Source organism: Peromyscus leucopus, chromosome 8a (assembly GCF_004664715.2).
Source record: "Peromyscus leucopus breed LL Stock chromosome 8a, UCI_PerLeu_2.1, whole genome shotgun sequence".
NCBI lineage: Eukaryota > Metazoa > Chordata > Mammalia > Rodentia > Cricetidae > Peromyscus > Peromyscus leucopus.
The window spans coordinates 55,411,016-55,423,984 of NC_051085.1; the positions used below are offsets into that span (position 1 = coordinate 55,411,016).

At 48.9% G+C, this 12,969-nt stretch overlaps 1 protein-coding gene across 2 annotated transcripts in view; it reads left to right on the forward strand.

The window, feature by feature from the left end:
• Positions 1 to 12,969, forward strand: part of Smoc2 (SPARC related modular calcium binding 2) — a 132,260-nt gene that overhangs the window by 49,435 nt on the left and 69,856 nt on the right. For both annotated transcript variants that reach the window (XM_037200505.1, XM_028866604.2), the window contains exons 3-4: positions 7,861 to 7,967; positions 9,059 to 9,158. In XM_037200505.1, the coding sequence (XP_037056400.1) occupies positions 7,861 to 7,967; positions 9,059 to 9,158 (207 nt within the window). The remainder of the gene's footprint in view (positions 1 to 7,860; positions 7,968 to 9,058; positions 9,159 to 12,969) is intronic.

Consider the following 12,969-nt stretch of genomic DNA (forward strand, 5'->3'; position numbering starts at 1 on the left):
GACATTGACCCTGACTGGAATCACAGTGGTTTAGACTGATGGATTTTTCTCGTGTTTTCATAGAAATTTGTGGAGTTTGTGTTTTCAGAGCTCAGCAAACACATTAATATTTTTCTTTTGATCTGAGACCAATATGGCTGCTTTTCTTTTCAACAAAATCTCTGGAACTGAGTTAAAAAAAAAAAAAGGAAAGAAAAGAAGAAAATAAAGGAAAAGGTCACATGCTAGGAAGCCTTGGAATTATTTTGAGATTTCTGGGAACAAAGCTATAATAGATTTCTGAAAAACAGCTCCCTTGAAGGTTTCTAGACCAAGAGCTTGAAGTGGACTCGTGGGGTGAGAGGGAGACGCAGATACTTGGTTGTCAGCCCAGTCCACCCGTCAGTGCTGGGATCCACCCGTCAGTGCTGGGATTCTTGACGTAGGAGAGATATAAACACCGGCTCCTGGGAAGATGCCCGAGCTCACAGGGTGATCGCAGGCAGACCCTATGACAGGAATAAAAGCTTGTCCTTGATCTGAAGTTTCAGAGTTCTCACTGACAGGACAGGTCACAGGGCCCTCAGCAGCCTTACCTAACAGATTAAACATCGATTAATCTCCACCCAAGGTCAGCTCTCCAGCTGTGGTGAGCCACTCAAGACAGAGGACCCGGAGCTGGAGAGGTCCAGGAGTCAGGATCCTTCCTCAGTGGAGTGGAGAACACATCTGTCTCCCTCCGAGACAAGCAGTAAGAGCACACGAACCCCAGGAGTTCTCCCCATCTGAAGGTTTCCGCTCTCTAAAATACTTGTAACACACTTCAACTGATGGGCAACTAGCAAACTAGAAACCTGGTCACAAGCTCCAACATTTACCCCCTTTTCTGTTCACACTCATGGTTCCACCTTTGAAGACACCCCCATGCAAATGATAAAGGAAACATTGAGGCAGGCTGGGAAGCACGCAGCCTCATGTGGGACTGTGTTGACCCCTGGGAATAGCTTGGATGGTCCTGCCGACTGCTGCAGCAATGGGTGGACCTACCTGCATTCCACCGAGGAAAAAAGCTGCCCATGAGAGCTCTGTGCGGGGGGTGAGGGCACATGTGTTTGCACGTGTACAGGTGTGAGTGTGTGACTGCACACAGGTGCAAGTGTGAGCATGCGCAAGTACACATGTGATCATGCAGGTATAAGTGTGGGTGCAGTGTGTGCAGCATGAGAAGAACAGGTGTGCTTAGCTTTGCTTCTGAGTGTGCGTGAGTCTGGCTCTGCTCTGTCCGGCACCTCCCTGCACTTCTTTCTTCTCGAGGATGTATACAGTCCTCTGCGACAGCAGCTCCGTCCTAGGATTCCCCAGCCCTGCCGGTTGGTCTCTTCCTACAGCCCCACCTGCACCATGCTTAGCCTGCATTGCTGCTGTGTCTTCACAGACTTGAGAAGTCACCACAGGAGCTTCAGCCCTTCCCCAGGCAAGCCATGGTCAGGAACACAAGCAAACGCTTTGGAATGCTAAGTTGGAAACAGCCTTCCCTGTTTGCTCAAGCTCCGCTGAAATCTCAGGGTGCATCTTCCGCGGGGAAAGAGAAGCCCCGGTCTGCAGTCTCAGCCAGGCTCTCCCTCTGGAGGGTTGGCAGGCAACCCTCACTCGGAGGAACCTGGGGCTGCACCGTCCGTTTTAATGTGTTGGGAGTGATGTGGTTTCTTGTGGCAGAGACGGTGATGGTCAGAAACCCCTGTTTACATGCTGTAGAAACCATCTCTCCTTAACACATGGTGGAGATACTCCCTGCTTACCTTCATGCCCCTTCACAATGCAGATCGTGTGTGGTGCTTCCTGTCTGTATACTTTATGAATCTAGGATGAAATTTTTGTCTCTGTTCCTCTAGATCTATAATCACATTTTTTCCTGTTACCGTATGAAGTTAAAAGGACTAACCTTTCTTCTATCATCAGTGCAGGACACGCTGTTTTAGCTGACTGCTTCTAGAGATGACAGTGATCTGCCTCTGGTTCCTACCACCGCATCCCATTGTATGGATGGGAAGTGTGTTTTCAAGCCAAAGGTCATTGCAGTATTGTCTTTCTTTTCTTTTTTTCAGTCTGGCCTTAAATTACAAGTGGGTGAAGTATTACAGCTTAAGAACACAGTGTCTGCCTTTATTTGAGGCAGTGAACATCAAAGGCAGGCTCTCCTCGTCTGTCATTTCTGTGGCCACTACACGGAGCCACAGGGAAGAGCAGTGAAAAAACTGCTCCTGACCCTAGAGAGTTCACATGGCCTCGCAGTAACCATGACAACTGAGCGGCCTGTAGACTCAGACCTGTGACCTTGTCTGCCACACCAGTTCCAAGTCTGGTCTGCCTGCCCTGTCCCATGCTAGAAGGCACCAAGACATTCACCTACCTCCAAGAGGAGCTGGCTCCTCATAATACACATGTTAGAGGCTGTCCTGGTTTGTTTTAGTTGTTTGTTTGTTTGTTTATCAATTTGACATAAGCTAGAGTTATCTGGGAAGAGGAACCTTAGTTGAGAAAATGTCTCCACCAGATTGCCTGTAGGCAAGCCTGTGAGGACATTTTCTTGATTAATAATTGCTATGGGAAGGCCCAGCCCATGGTGGGTGGGGCCACCCCTGGGCAGGTAGTTCTATAAGAAAGCAGGCTGAGCAAGCCATGTGGAGCAAGCCAGTCAGCAGCACCCCTCATGGCCTCTGCTTGAGTGTCTTCCTCCAGGTTCCTGCTTGAGTTCCTGCCCTGGCTTCCTCCAATGTTGGTCTGTAACATGGAAATATAATCGAAATAAACCCTCTGCTTTCCAAGTTACTCTTGCTTTATCACAGCAATAGAAAGCAAGTGAAGACAGATAGACAAGCTATCTGTAGTTTGGCATGCAAACATCTCAGCATGGTGGGAGTGAGCAGAGCCCTGGGAATGTTTGTCTTTACCTGCTCCCATTGAACAGGGGTCCCTGAAGGAGGTACCCACTGTGCACTGTGCCCAGAGACCATGAGCTGCTTCTTCACACAAGCTTTCTGAAAGTGCCCTCTGACTGCTCATCTGAGACTCTTTCTCACTAAGAATCCTCTTTAGGAGTCATCACTTCCAATGGCTGCTTGATTCTCTTTTGAGTGATTTGGGCAAGAAGGGAAATTATTTGCTTCCTATTTTTTTTTTTTAAAATAGCAGAAATAGCCACAGAAAACCACTGTCCATTGCTTCTTCATAGCAAGCACCACAGTTTTTGGGCTAATATAAATATACTCAATCATGTGACCCCACTGGGATCTATTTTACTCTTCAATTGAGATTGGAAAAAAAGTTGTTTCCAAAATAGATCAGTATTAATCAACAATTTATCAGAAACTTCTGTCTGGATATCGTTAGAGGTGCCTTGCTGCCCTATTTGTGAAGCCCTGGCTCTTTTAGGTCAGACCAAAAGGTCTCCAAAATGTCCAATTAAATTTGCATCAAAGATATTTTCTCTGTTCTAGTAAAGAGTAAATTATATACATTTAGGTGATTAAATTATTAATAAATATATTTAATTGGAATTTTCTTATGTGTATGTGTCTGTGTGAGTATATGCTCTCTCTCTCTCTCATTCTGTGTGTGTGTGTGTGTGTGTGTGTGTGTGTGTGTGTGTGTGTGTGTACCAGTAGAAACTAGAAGAGGGCTTTGGATCCCCTGGAGCTGGAGTTACACATGGTTGTGAGCTACCTGGTATGGGTCCTGAGAACTGATCTTGGGTCCCCTGGAAGAGCAGCCAGTGCTCTTAACTGTTGAGCCACCGCTCCAGCTCTAGTGAGAACATTCAAATTGGGATTTCTAGTTAAATTGAGTTTCCCTATGACATAGAAATTAACCATAGTTTTAAAAGCACCAAGTGTTTACTAAGATGGCTAGGGCAGTTTAAAAGGAGAGAAGAGATAAATATTGGCAGATACACAGGTGGAGCATTATAACCCCTGTCCTGTCCATGGGACGCGACACCGGTGGTTCAGCCCGTGTGGAAGTCTCAGCAGCTCTACCATTAGTGACAAAGTCAACTCTGTTGCAGCAGTTCTACCCCATGTCTGAACCCAGAGGACATGAAAGTAGGCGCTCAGAGCTGACCTGCAAATACTCAGGGCAGCACGTGCATGGTGCCGGAGGACGGGATCAGCCAGTGTCTGTCAGCGGATGGCTGGGTGAACAAATCAGGAAACACTGGTGCCTGGCCCACGATGCAGCTGGGGTGTGCTGTGAGGAAGTATCGGCATGGGGTTCTCCATACAAAACGTTCAGAGTAGGCAGATCTATAGATGTAGAAAGGGGTGGGGTGGAGGGCGTCTGGGCTGGACACGGGGTTCTTTCCAGGGTGACAGCAATGTCCTGGAGCCACAGAGGATGGAGGCGGCAGAGTGCTGTGGTCACCCACTGTCAGGAATGCAGTAAATGCCACTGACCTGAACTGGAAAATGGCTGAAGGGGGAGTTTTTATGTACCGTTCAGTGGTACCACAGTAATATTTATTTTGCTTGGGTACAGTGGTACCACAGTAATATTTATTTTGCTTGGGTTTTGAGGATTTAATATTCAGACAAGAAGCAAAAGGCCCAGAGTAAACAACCTCAACAAGGCCCCCTGAACAGGAGAGTTGTTTGTTTTCTATAGTATCTATATAAGAATAAAGAATAAGAACAGTAAGGCAAATTTAACACCAGTAAATGAAAGTCTGCTAAAAGAGTATTTCTATTCTGTTCTTCAAAATTGACTGAAAATTTAGGTTTGGAAAAACATAATGTTTAAGGTGTGTGAGATTTTGATTTCTGTGTGGCTGTGCACATCAGGAGCATATTAGTTTAGAGTCAGGGGAAGAATACAAGGAGATGTTGCTATTTCAGACTGCAAATCCCCTGCAGATCCTGCCCCAGGAGGATGGATCTCCCTGGTGGAGACCTTGAACAGACTTGACGGCAGATGTCTGGAGTGAGGCATGGCAGGCAGCTGGCCTTGGCCGACAGGGCGTGGTCGGTATCTGACACGTTGATCTTTTTGCTGATGTCGTCATTGTCTTTTATGACAAACTAGCCCAGGACATGCCAGCCATGAACTTGGAATGAGCATCCCATCATGCAGAATTTCAAGTGAGGGGATATGGCTTGACCAGGGGTGATGTGAAGTCTTTAGAGATGTTCAAGCCAAGGATGAAGCCCACAAGTTTTTTGTTTGTTTGTTTGTTTTGTTTTAATTATGCTCTTCTGGAATGTTTCATGATGGCTCAAGTATTAGGCATATCTTATGGTTCCATCTTTTCCCTAGCTGAGGCCCTGCAAGCTAAAGTTCTTATCATTTTTCCTTTTAGGTAGAGAGGCCACAAGTTAGTCTAAAAGAATAGTAATAAGGATAAGCCAGCAAATCCATGGTTTCTGCTCTGTGAATACAGACTTCATTAAAACCAAGTGCTGGCCCAAAGACATGGCTCATTCAATAAAGGGATAACTCAGAGTCATGAAGACCTGAGTTCAATTTCAAGCACCCACATAAAAAGCTGGAAATAGCAGCAAATGCTTAAAATTCCCATTTTGGAGAGGCAGAGTTTGCTGGCCAGCCAGCCTAGCCAAATGGGTGGGCTCCAGGTTCAGTGAGACATCCTGCTTCAAAATAGAGTGACAGAAGAAGACACTGAATGTAGACCTCTGACCTTCACATGCACATGCAGGTGTCCCCCCACAACCTGTCTCATCTGCCTCTGTCTCTGTCTCTCTCACACATACTCTCTCTCACACACACATACATACTCTATCATACACATGCACACTCTTTCTCTCTCTCACATAGACACATTCTCTCCCCCCCCACTCTCTCACATACACACATTGTCTCTCTCCTCCCTCTCACACACATTCTCTTTCTCTTTCTCACACACATACACATTCTCTGTCTCTCCTCTCTCTCTCTCACACATGCATACTCTATCACACACACGTACATACTCTCTCTCTCTCACACACACACATACACGTTCTCTCTCTCTCTCTCTCTCTCTCATACATACACACACAATTTAAAAATTAAACTATATTCTAGAAGCACCAGATGTCAGGCCAGAGGCCAAGATGGCTGGAGGCTAGAGCAGGTGGAGGATGCCTCTCAGATGTGCAGGTCTGTGACAACCACACTGTGTCTGATGTGCCAATGACACAGGAAAGACCCTGAGAAAGTCTGGACAACCCTCGGCAAGCTTTGTCCGAGAAGTTCCTACAGAGTCCCCCACATCGCCAGAGCTGCTGGGCTAAAGCTGATGTGTCTGGTCAGTACCCACAATGACACTGTAGGCTGTAGCTCCCGGGAATAACTGTGGAGAGAAGAGGAATGGACACTTTAGGATCAGTCATCCTTTGGAGGTGAGAGGCTGCAATGCTCTTGATCTGGACGCTGGTCATTTCAACCACAAGACAGGAGCGTTGGCAACTGATCCTTCTCCAGGATTGAATTCAGCGTGGTGATATGATGTGACTGAAGGAGGCTGGGACTTGCTGTGCTCTGCACAGAGCATGGAGCCCGTGGTGGCAGACCTGACAATGTTTTGGCGGACTTGTGATCCTCTCTGCAGCATTGTGAGACAGGTCACAGTTAGTGGTACACCCACCCCTGAACCCTCCTTGCCGGCATCTGAAACGAGCCAGGGATTCACCTGTGGTTCTCAGGCGCCTGCCAGGTCCTGTTCTGGTCAACAGGAGAGAAAAAACAAACAAACAAACAAACAAACAAACATTTTCTCTCCCTCTGTGAGGACTTAACTCTTCTGTTCACATGTACAGATACATTTTTCCCCCAGAGGGAAATCAAATGTACTTTAAAGTTTTTAAATTACATCACCTTATTTATATTTATTTATCTGTCTTTCCATCATCCACCCACCCATCCATCCACCCATCCATCCATCCACCCATCCATCCATCCATCCATCCATCCATCCATCCATCCATCCAACCATCCGTGTGTGTGTGTGTGTGTGTGTGTGTGTGTGTGTGTGTGTGTGTGTGTGTGTGTGTGTGCACATGCCACAGTATACAAGTAGAGGTCAGAGGACAACTTGAAAGAGTTGGTTTTTTCCTTCTACTCTGTGGGTCCTGAGAATTGAACATAGGTCAACAAGTTTGTTGGCATGTGCCTTTGCCCAGGGAACCATCTTGCTGGCCCTAAGTGTACTTTCTGTATTCACGTGGAAGATTGAGCCCAGGGCCTGACGTACCGAGGCGGCATTTTACCACTGAACTCCTTGCGAAGCCTTCTTAGATGTTTTTGAACTTTTCTGTTTTTACCAGTCATTGGGTCTTGGAGCTCTCATTCTTCCTATCACTAAATAAATCACTGTGACATCCTCATGTTTTTGCATGAGCTTTGGGATGTTTAGCTTTTTATCATCATGTTTCCCTAACAGTTTGGCACATATTTTAAGATCCTCGAGGTGAGTCTTGACTCCTTTTGAAGGTGTTGGGCTACAGTGGGATGTGAGGTCCCAAGCTGTGAGGGGCCCAGCACCTGCCTCTAAGTTGGTTACCTGTGATTTGAGTTGAACTGTGACTTCTGGGCTCCCATCTACATCTGGATGCATCTCAGGTGCCTGGTAGAGCCTGTATCCTGTTTTCAGGAAGCCAGACCTACCTGCTTCCCACAGACACATTTCTGGGAGTGTTCCCAATCTCCATTTCCCTTCCACACAGTGTGGGGGGAATGAACATGTTCTTCCCAGCTCTTGTGGGACCAAGGGGGAGGCAACCACTGTGCTAGGTGGTCCCTGCCAGCCCGGCCGGCAGCATCGTCAACAGCTTGTGCTTGCCTCTTAGAGTGTCATCTGTTGTCTTTCCCTCCTGCTCTGTCTTCCCACAGATGTGTCCAGGTGTGTGGCTGAGAGGAAGTATACCCAGGAGCAGGCCCGGAAGGAGTTCCAGCAAGTGTTCATCCCAGAATGCAACGATGACGGCACCTATAGTCAGGTGACTCCTGCTGCTGGGAGAGTCTGAGCCTGGGCCAGTGTGGCTGAGGTACCAGGGAGAGGGGAGGGTGAAGGGGAAGGAGCCAGAGCCATTGAGTGGGAAAGTCACCTTGTTTCTGAGGTGTCCGGCTCAGGAGCCTCACAGTATAACTAGGTGTGTGAGAGAAGGTTCCAGACCCCGGCTGGGGCGGGTGTCTGCACCATAGCTGTGACGTGTGCATCTTTGTGCTGCATGAATATGGCACGGGCAGTTCTCTCAGTGAGGCTCACCTGCCCTGGTCAACTGGCTGAGCTCTGGCTTTGGCTGTCGCTTAGCTCATTCATGAGCCCCGTGACTCAGGCATCCCACGGAGTCCACCGTTGGATGCTGCCACAGCGAGTCATGGCTTGCCCATGGTCGGTCGTGTCATTGGCCAAACTCAGTGTCAAAAATAGCCAGGAGAGTCAGTGCTGTGTGTGTGTGTGTGTGTGTGTGTGTGTGTGAGAGAGAGAGAGAGAGAGAGAGAGAGAGAGAGAGAGAGAGAGAGAGAGAGAGAGAGAGAGGCGCGTGCAGTACGCCACCAGTGTTGTAGGTTCTGGGGTCAGTGAAAGCATTCTGTCGTCAACTCTTGTGATCTCGTGAGAAGTGAGTCCACCTGTCTCAGCATAGTCATGTGACATCGGGAGATGAGAGGGGAAGGGATGGCATGAGGAAGAGCTGGCACTGATGGATGTTGCTTATGCTGTGGTCACCTGGAGGTCAGACAGTGGGTCCTGGGGGACCCAGAAGGGACTGCAGAAATGCATCTTCGCTGCTGGGCACCTGTCAGTCATGGGCTCACTGAGAGATGCTGGGAAACCTCCCGGCCTCTGCATGTGTGAGGAGAGGGCTTGAGGTCTTTGCAGCAGGGCCCAGCCCTCACTGCCATGCAGTAAAGTACACTGGTTCCTTTCTTCCCTCCACACACTTGTGGTGAAGCTCAGCACACAGCTTCCACTGAGTCACCAAATGCGTCACCTGAGCGTCTCAGCCGTCCTAAGGCCTCTGAGGTGACTCTGCAGGAGAGCTGTCTGTGGTTAGCTCACCTTCCTGTCTTTTTTTTTCCCCTGCAGGTCCAGTGTCACAGCTACACGGGTTACTGTTGGTGCGTTACACCAAACGGAAGACCCATCAGTGGCACCGCTGTGGCCCACAAGACACCCAGGTGCCCCGGTAGGTCTGACTAATGGCTCCATAGAAATTGCTTTCCATTTCTCTTGGTCGTGTCACTTGCATTGACTCACAAATCAAAAGGACATTTAGAGAGTCGGGGTGAGCTGGATGGACACATCACTCCATGTCGACCTGAAGGAAAAAAGAAAGCACTTTCGTCTGCATGCTGTGGCAGGGGACAGCTCACCCTGGGGACACGATGGCCTTGAGTCATTTGAAAATAGAACCACAGAGGCTCGAGTCACCAGCTTGAATGACCCATTGTTTCCTCTGGCCAAAAAAAGCAAACAGGTCCTGCTCTTATATACGTGGGTTTTTCAGAGAGAAAGTGGATCATTCCTCACAGTTCAGTTTCCAGACGTTTATGTGTGATATTTTATTACTCAGACGGGAGCTTGATGTACTGAAAGTAACATGGCTGGCAGCCTCAGTCTATTAAATGGTCCCTTTTCCATTAATATTTTACCAAAAAAGGTTATAAATGATTCAGATCATTTTTATGTGAAGCGATCTCCAGCCGGGGTCTAACTTGCTGGGAGACTGTCTGATGAAGCTGAATGATCTTGTCATCAAAGTTTCTGGGCTGTAATATGGAAACAGGCAAACCTGTCAGTGGCTAGCAACATAAAACAAGTCTGTCCTTTAAGGGTTGAAATGTTAGTGTTTGGAGTTAACGGTCAGATTCGTTTTCTATTTAAGGACAGGCACGGCCTGTCGAGATTCTGTTTGTTATTGTGACCCAGGCAGAGGAACTGGGCACAGGTCAGAGCTCATTTCTGTGGCCTCAGTCTCATGTGACAAATCCTGTATTTAGATGACCATTCATCTCTGAAACCCACGTGATGTGTGTCATGTGGAAATACGTTTGTTTTATTTCAAAGCTGTTTTGCCATTGAAGCCTATACAGTGATAATTTTTTTTTCACAAGCTAATGTTTACATTGAATAGTTCCTGTACACACTTGTGGAGAAAAGATGGGAAGGAGAAACAGAAAGTGTCCTGTGGGCCTTGGTGTGAGTCCCACCACGTGTAGCTTCCTTTGCACCTGAGTGGCAGTGCTTTGCATGGAGCCTGGCCTCCTGGGAGAAGGCAGAGTGCATGGTGACCTCCATGATCCTAGCCATGTTGTCAGGAAAGCTGAGTTCTCTGTGAAAGAGCTCCCTCGGAGTGGTGTGTAAGATTGCTGGGGTGCTGCATGCAGATGGAACAGCCTTTGCTTCTGGAATGGACTGTACCAGCTTTTCCATGGTGTGTGACTGCGCGCAGATGCTCCGTTGCCATTGTTTACATTGACATTGCACATGAGAGAATAGTCTGGCCTTTTGCTTAAAAAACTAGTGTATGGTGCTTAGATAGTTCCGAAGTGTCAAAGCAGTGGCATTTCCTAGAGGAAGGTGTCCTTGTGTCTTAGAATCCCAGGGGGACTCTCGGAACATAGGCCTGGAGACAGAAACACAGCGGGGGGGGGGGGGGGGGTAATCTGTGGCGAGCTGATAAGGACAGAACCACGGACCCTCCACAGCAGTGTGTGTGCTGGTCACTAAGGGTCCAGCTCTTTCCTTCTGGGGTGGACCCTGGAGAAACAGCTGTGTGCTGCAGACATGTGGGAGGCCTATTGCAGCCCTGGCTGCAAAAACCAACCCCTGGGACCAGTCTGTTGGTGTCTGCAGGATGAAACACTGCCGAGTGCTAGATTCCCGGTAGGATAAACAGTCGTGCAGACAGATACACCCCTGTCTCTCTCACTGGTGCCGCGGTGCTGACATCTGTGTGAGTCAGAGGAGTCACAAGAAAGCAGAGCACAGGGCAGGGAATGTACAACTCCAAGCAGACCAAACCTCCTGTAGTGACCACAGGGGACAGAGCTGACAGGATGGACACACAGCAAAGCAGGTTTATCAGATTGGCTTGCATTATATGACCCAGGCAGTCTTGTAGTAGTGGCTGTCTTCAGGACTCAGTAGCTGATCAGACCGTGAGGCTGGATTCCTCCACGGTTCCAACCTGGTGCCAAGGGCCTGGAGAATTCCTGGGTTATCACTGGTCTTCAGTACCTGTTAGAGGCTGGGCTCTGGCATCGACAAAGGAATGTAGCAACCGTGGCCACAGTAACTGAAAGGCAATGAGGCAAAAAGGCCTCCTTCTATCTGACTACCATAGGAAGGCAATATCTACATTTAGGGTGTATCTTCCCACTTCAAAAACCCTGATCAAAAAGAGAGAGAGAGAGAGAGAGAGAGAGAGAGAGAGAGAGAGAGAGAGAGAGAGAGAGAGAGAGAGAGAGAGAGAAAGAAAGAAAATCCCTCACAGGTATCCCTGAGAGGCTTACATCTTAGCTGCTGCCAGATCCAGTCAAGTTGACAATCACAGTTAACATCCCATTCGCCTTGATCGTTTTATGTTTACATTCTCAGTGCTGATCCACAGTTGTCTTGAGGGATCAGGATAGAAATGGCCTCATTCCTTTTTTTATGATTCTGAAAAAGTCAGTCTCCTTCACTGGCTTCCTTCAGGCCCACCTCCCCGATGGCCACTGCTTATGCTAACACACATAGCTCGCCCATAAACCAGTGGCCTCCCTGTGCCGATTCCTGGGTGGAGATCTCGGTGTGAGGGGCAGAGGGCTCAGGCAGAAGGGGAAGTCTGGAGAGGTCAGGCCCCTTTAACCTGTTCCTCCCAGTTCTGTCTCCTTCCTCGGCGGGCATTCCTGAGCCAGCGGCCTCCGTCTCACCACAGGACAGTGCTTGGCCGGCTCTTGTAGTGCTCCTGTCTAGACTTGTTTTTCAAGAGGCTCGCTCACTGTTCACTGTTATTGCAGTCATTGCCAAGCACTGGCCACAGGGAGCCAGCAGTGAGTGGAGCCTGGCAGACACTGGCATAGCCTGGAGGCTGGGCCGGCAATGAACAAGCATTCCGGCACATGCAGGACACCACTTGCTCTGTCCAGTAAAATCCAGAAAAGCACCACAGAGGGGCGGTTCTCATAAATAAGGACAGGTTGGCAGGTATGGGAGAGGGCCTCATTCCTGAGTGCTATTGACCCTGATGCCTTTTGGATTATGTCTGCCCACAGGCCGGTATAGAAAGAGGAAGGGAGACCTGGAGAAAGACTTTTGGGGGTGTGGGGGGGATTACTGTCTGGAGCCCCCACAGCTGGGAAGGGGCAGGTCAGGTCCCAGTCACCGAAGAGAGTAAATGGCCAGTGACTGGTGCCTTGCTCCCTCAGCAGCCCCACGGGTAAGGAGGTGCATGAGGCTCCCTCAGATACTTTAAGGAGCAGTACTTGCTGTGCCTCCTAGGCCAGCCTCAAATTTGAGGTCCCCCCCACCCCCACCCCGTGCCTCTGGGCTGACAGTCTCCATACATTCTTGCCTATTTTGTAGGTGAGAAGATGGGTTTAGAGAGGTGAATCCAGACGTCTGCCCAGGCCGCAGAGCTGGGAGGCGCTGAGGCCCACAGCCTCCCCTCTCCTGCTGTGCTGCATCCTTTGGTTCTGGCTTGATCTTCTGTGCTGTGCTCATACCATCTTGTTAGAGAAGGAGCGAGCAGAAGACACCGGTCCCTGCCTGCTAAGTGGCAAAGGGAAATGCTCATCCTAACAGGGAGGGCTGGGCCCTGTGTTCCCCCCCAACCTCCCCGCCCTCCCATATGATCTGTGGAGTCTGTGATTTCTGGAAAGGACAACTCATGCTGTGTTAACCGTGTTCTGAAGGAGACACTGGCTCTTTTAGCCAAGCTGCTCACACCTGCCGCTTCCCTGGTGTCCATACCACACGCTAGTGTGTCTTCAGGGCACCGCCTTTGGTGAGGC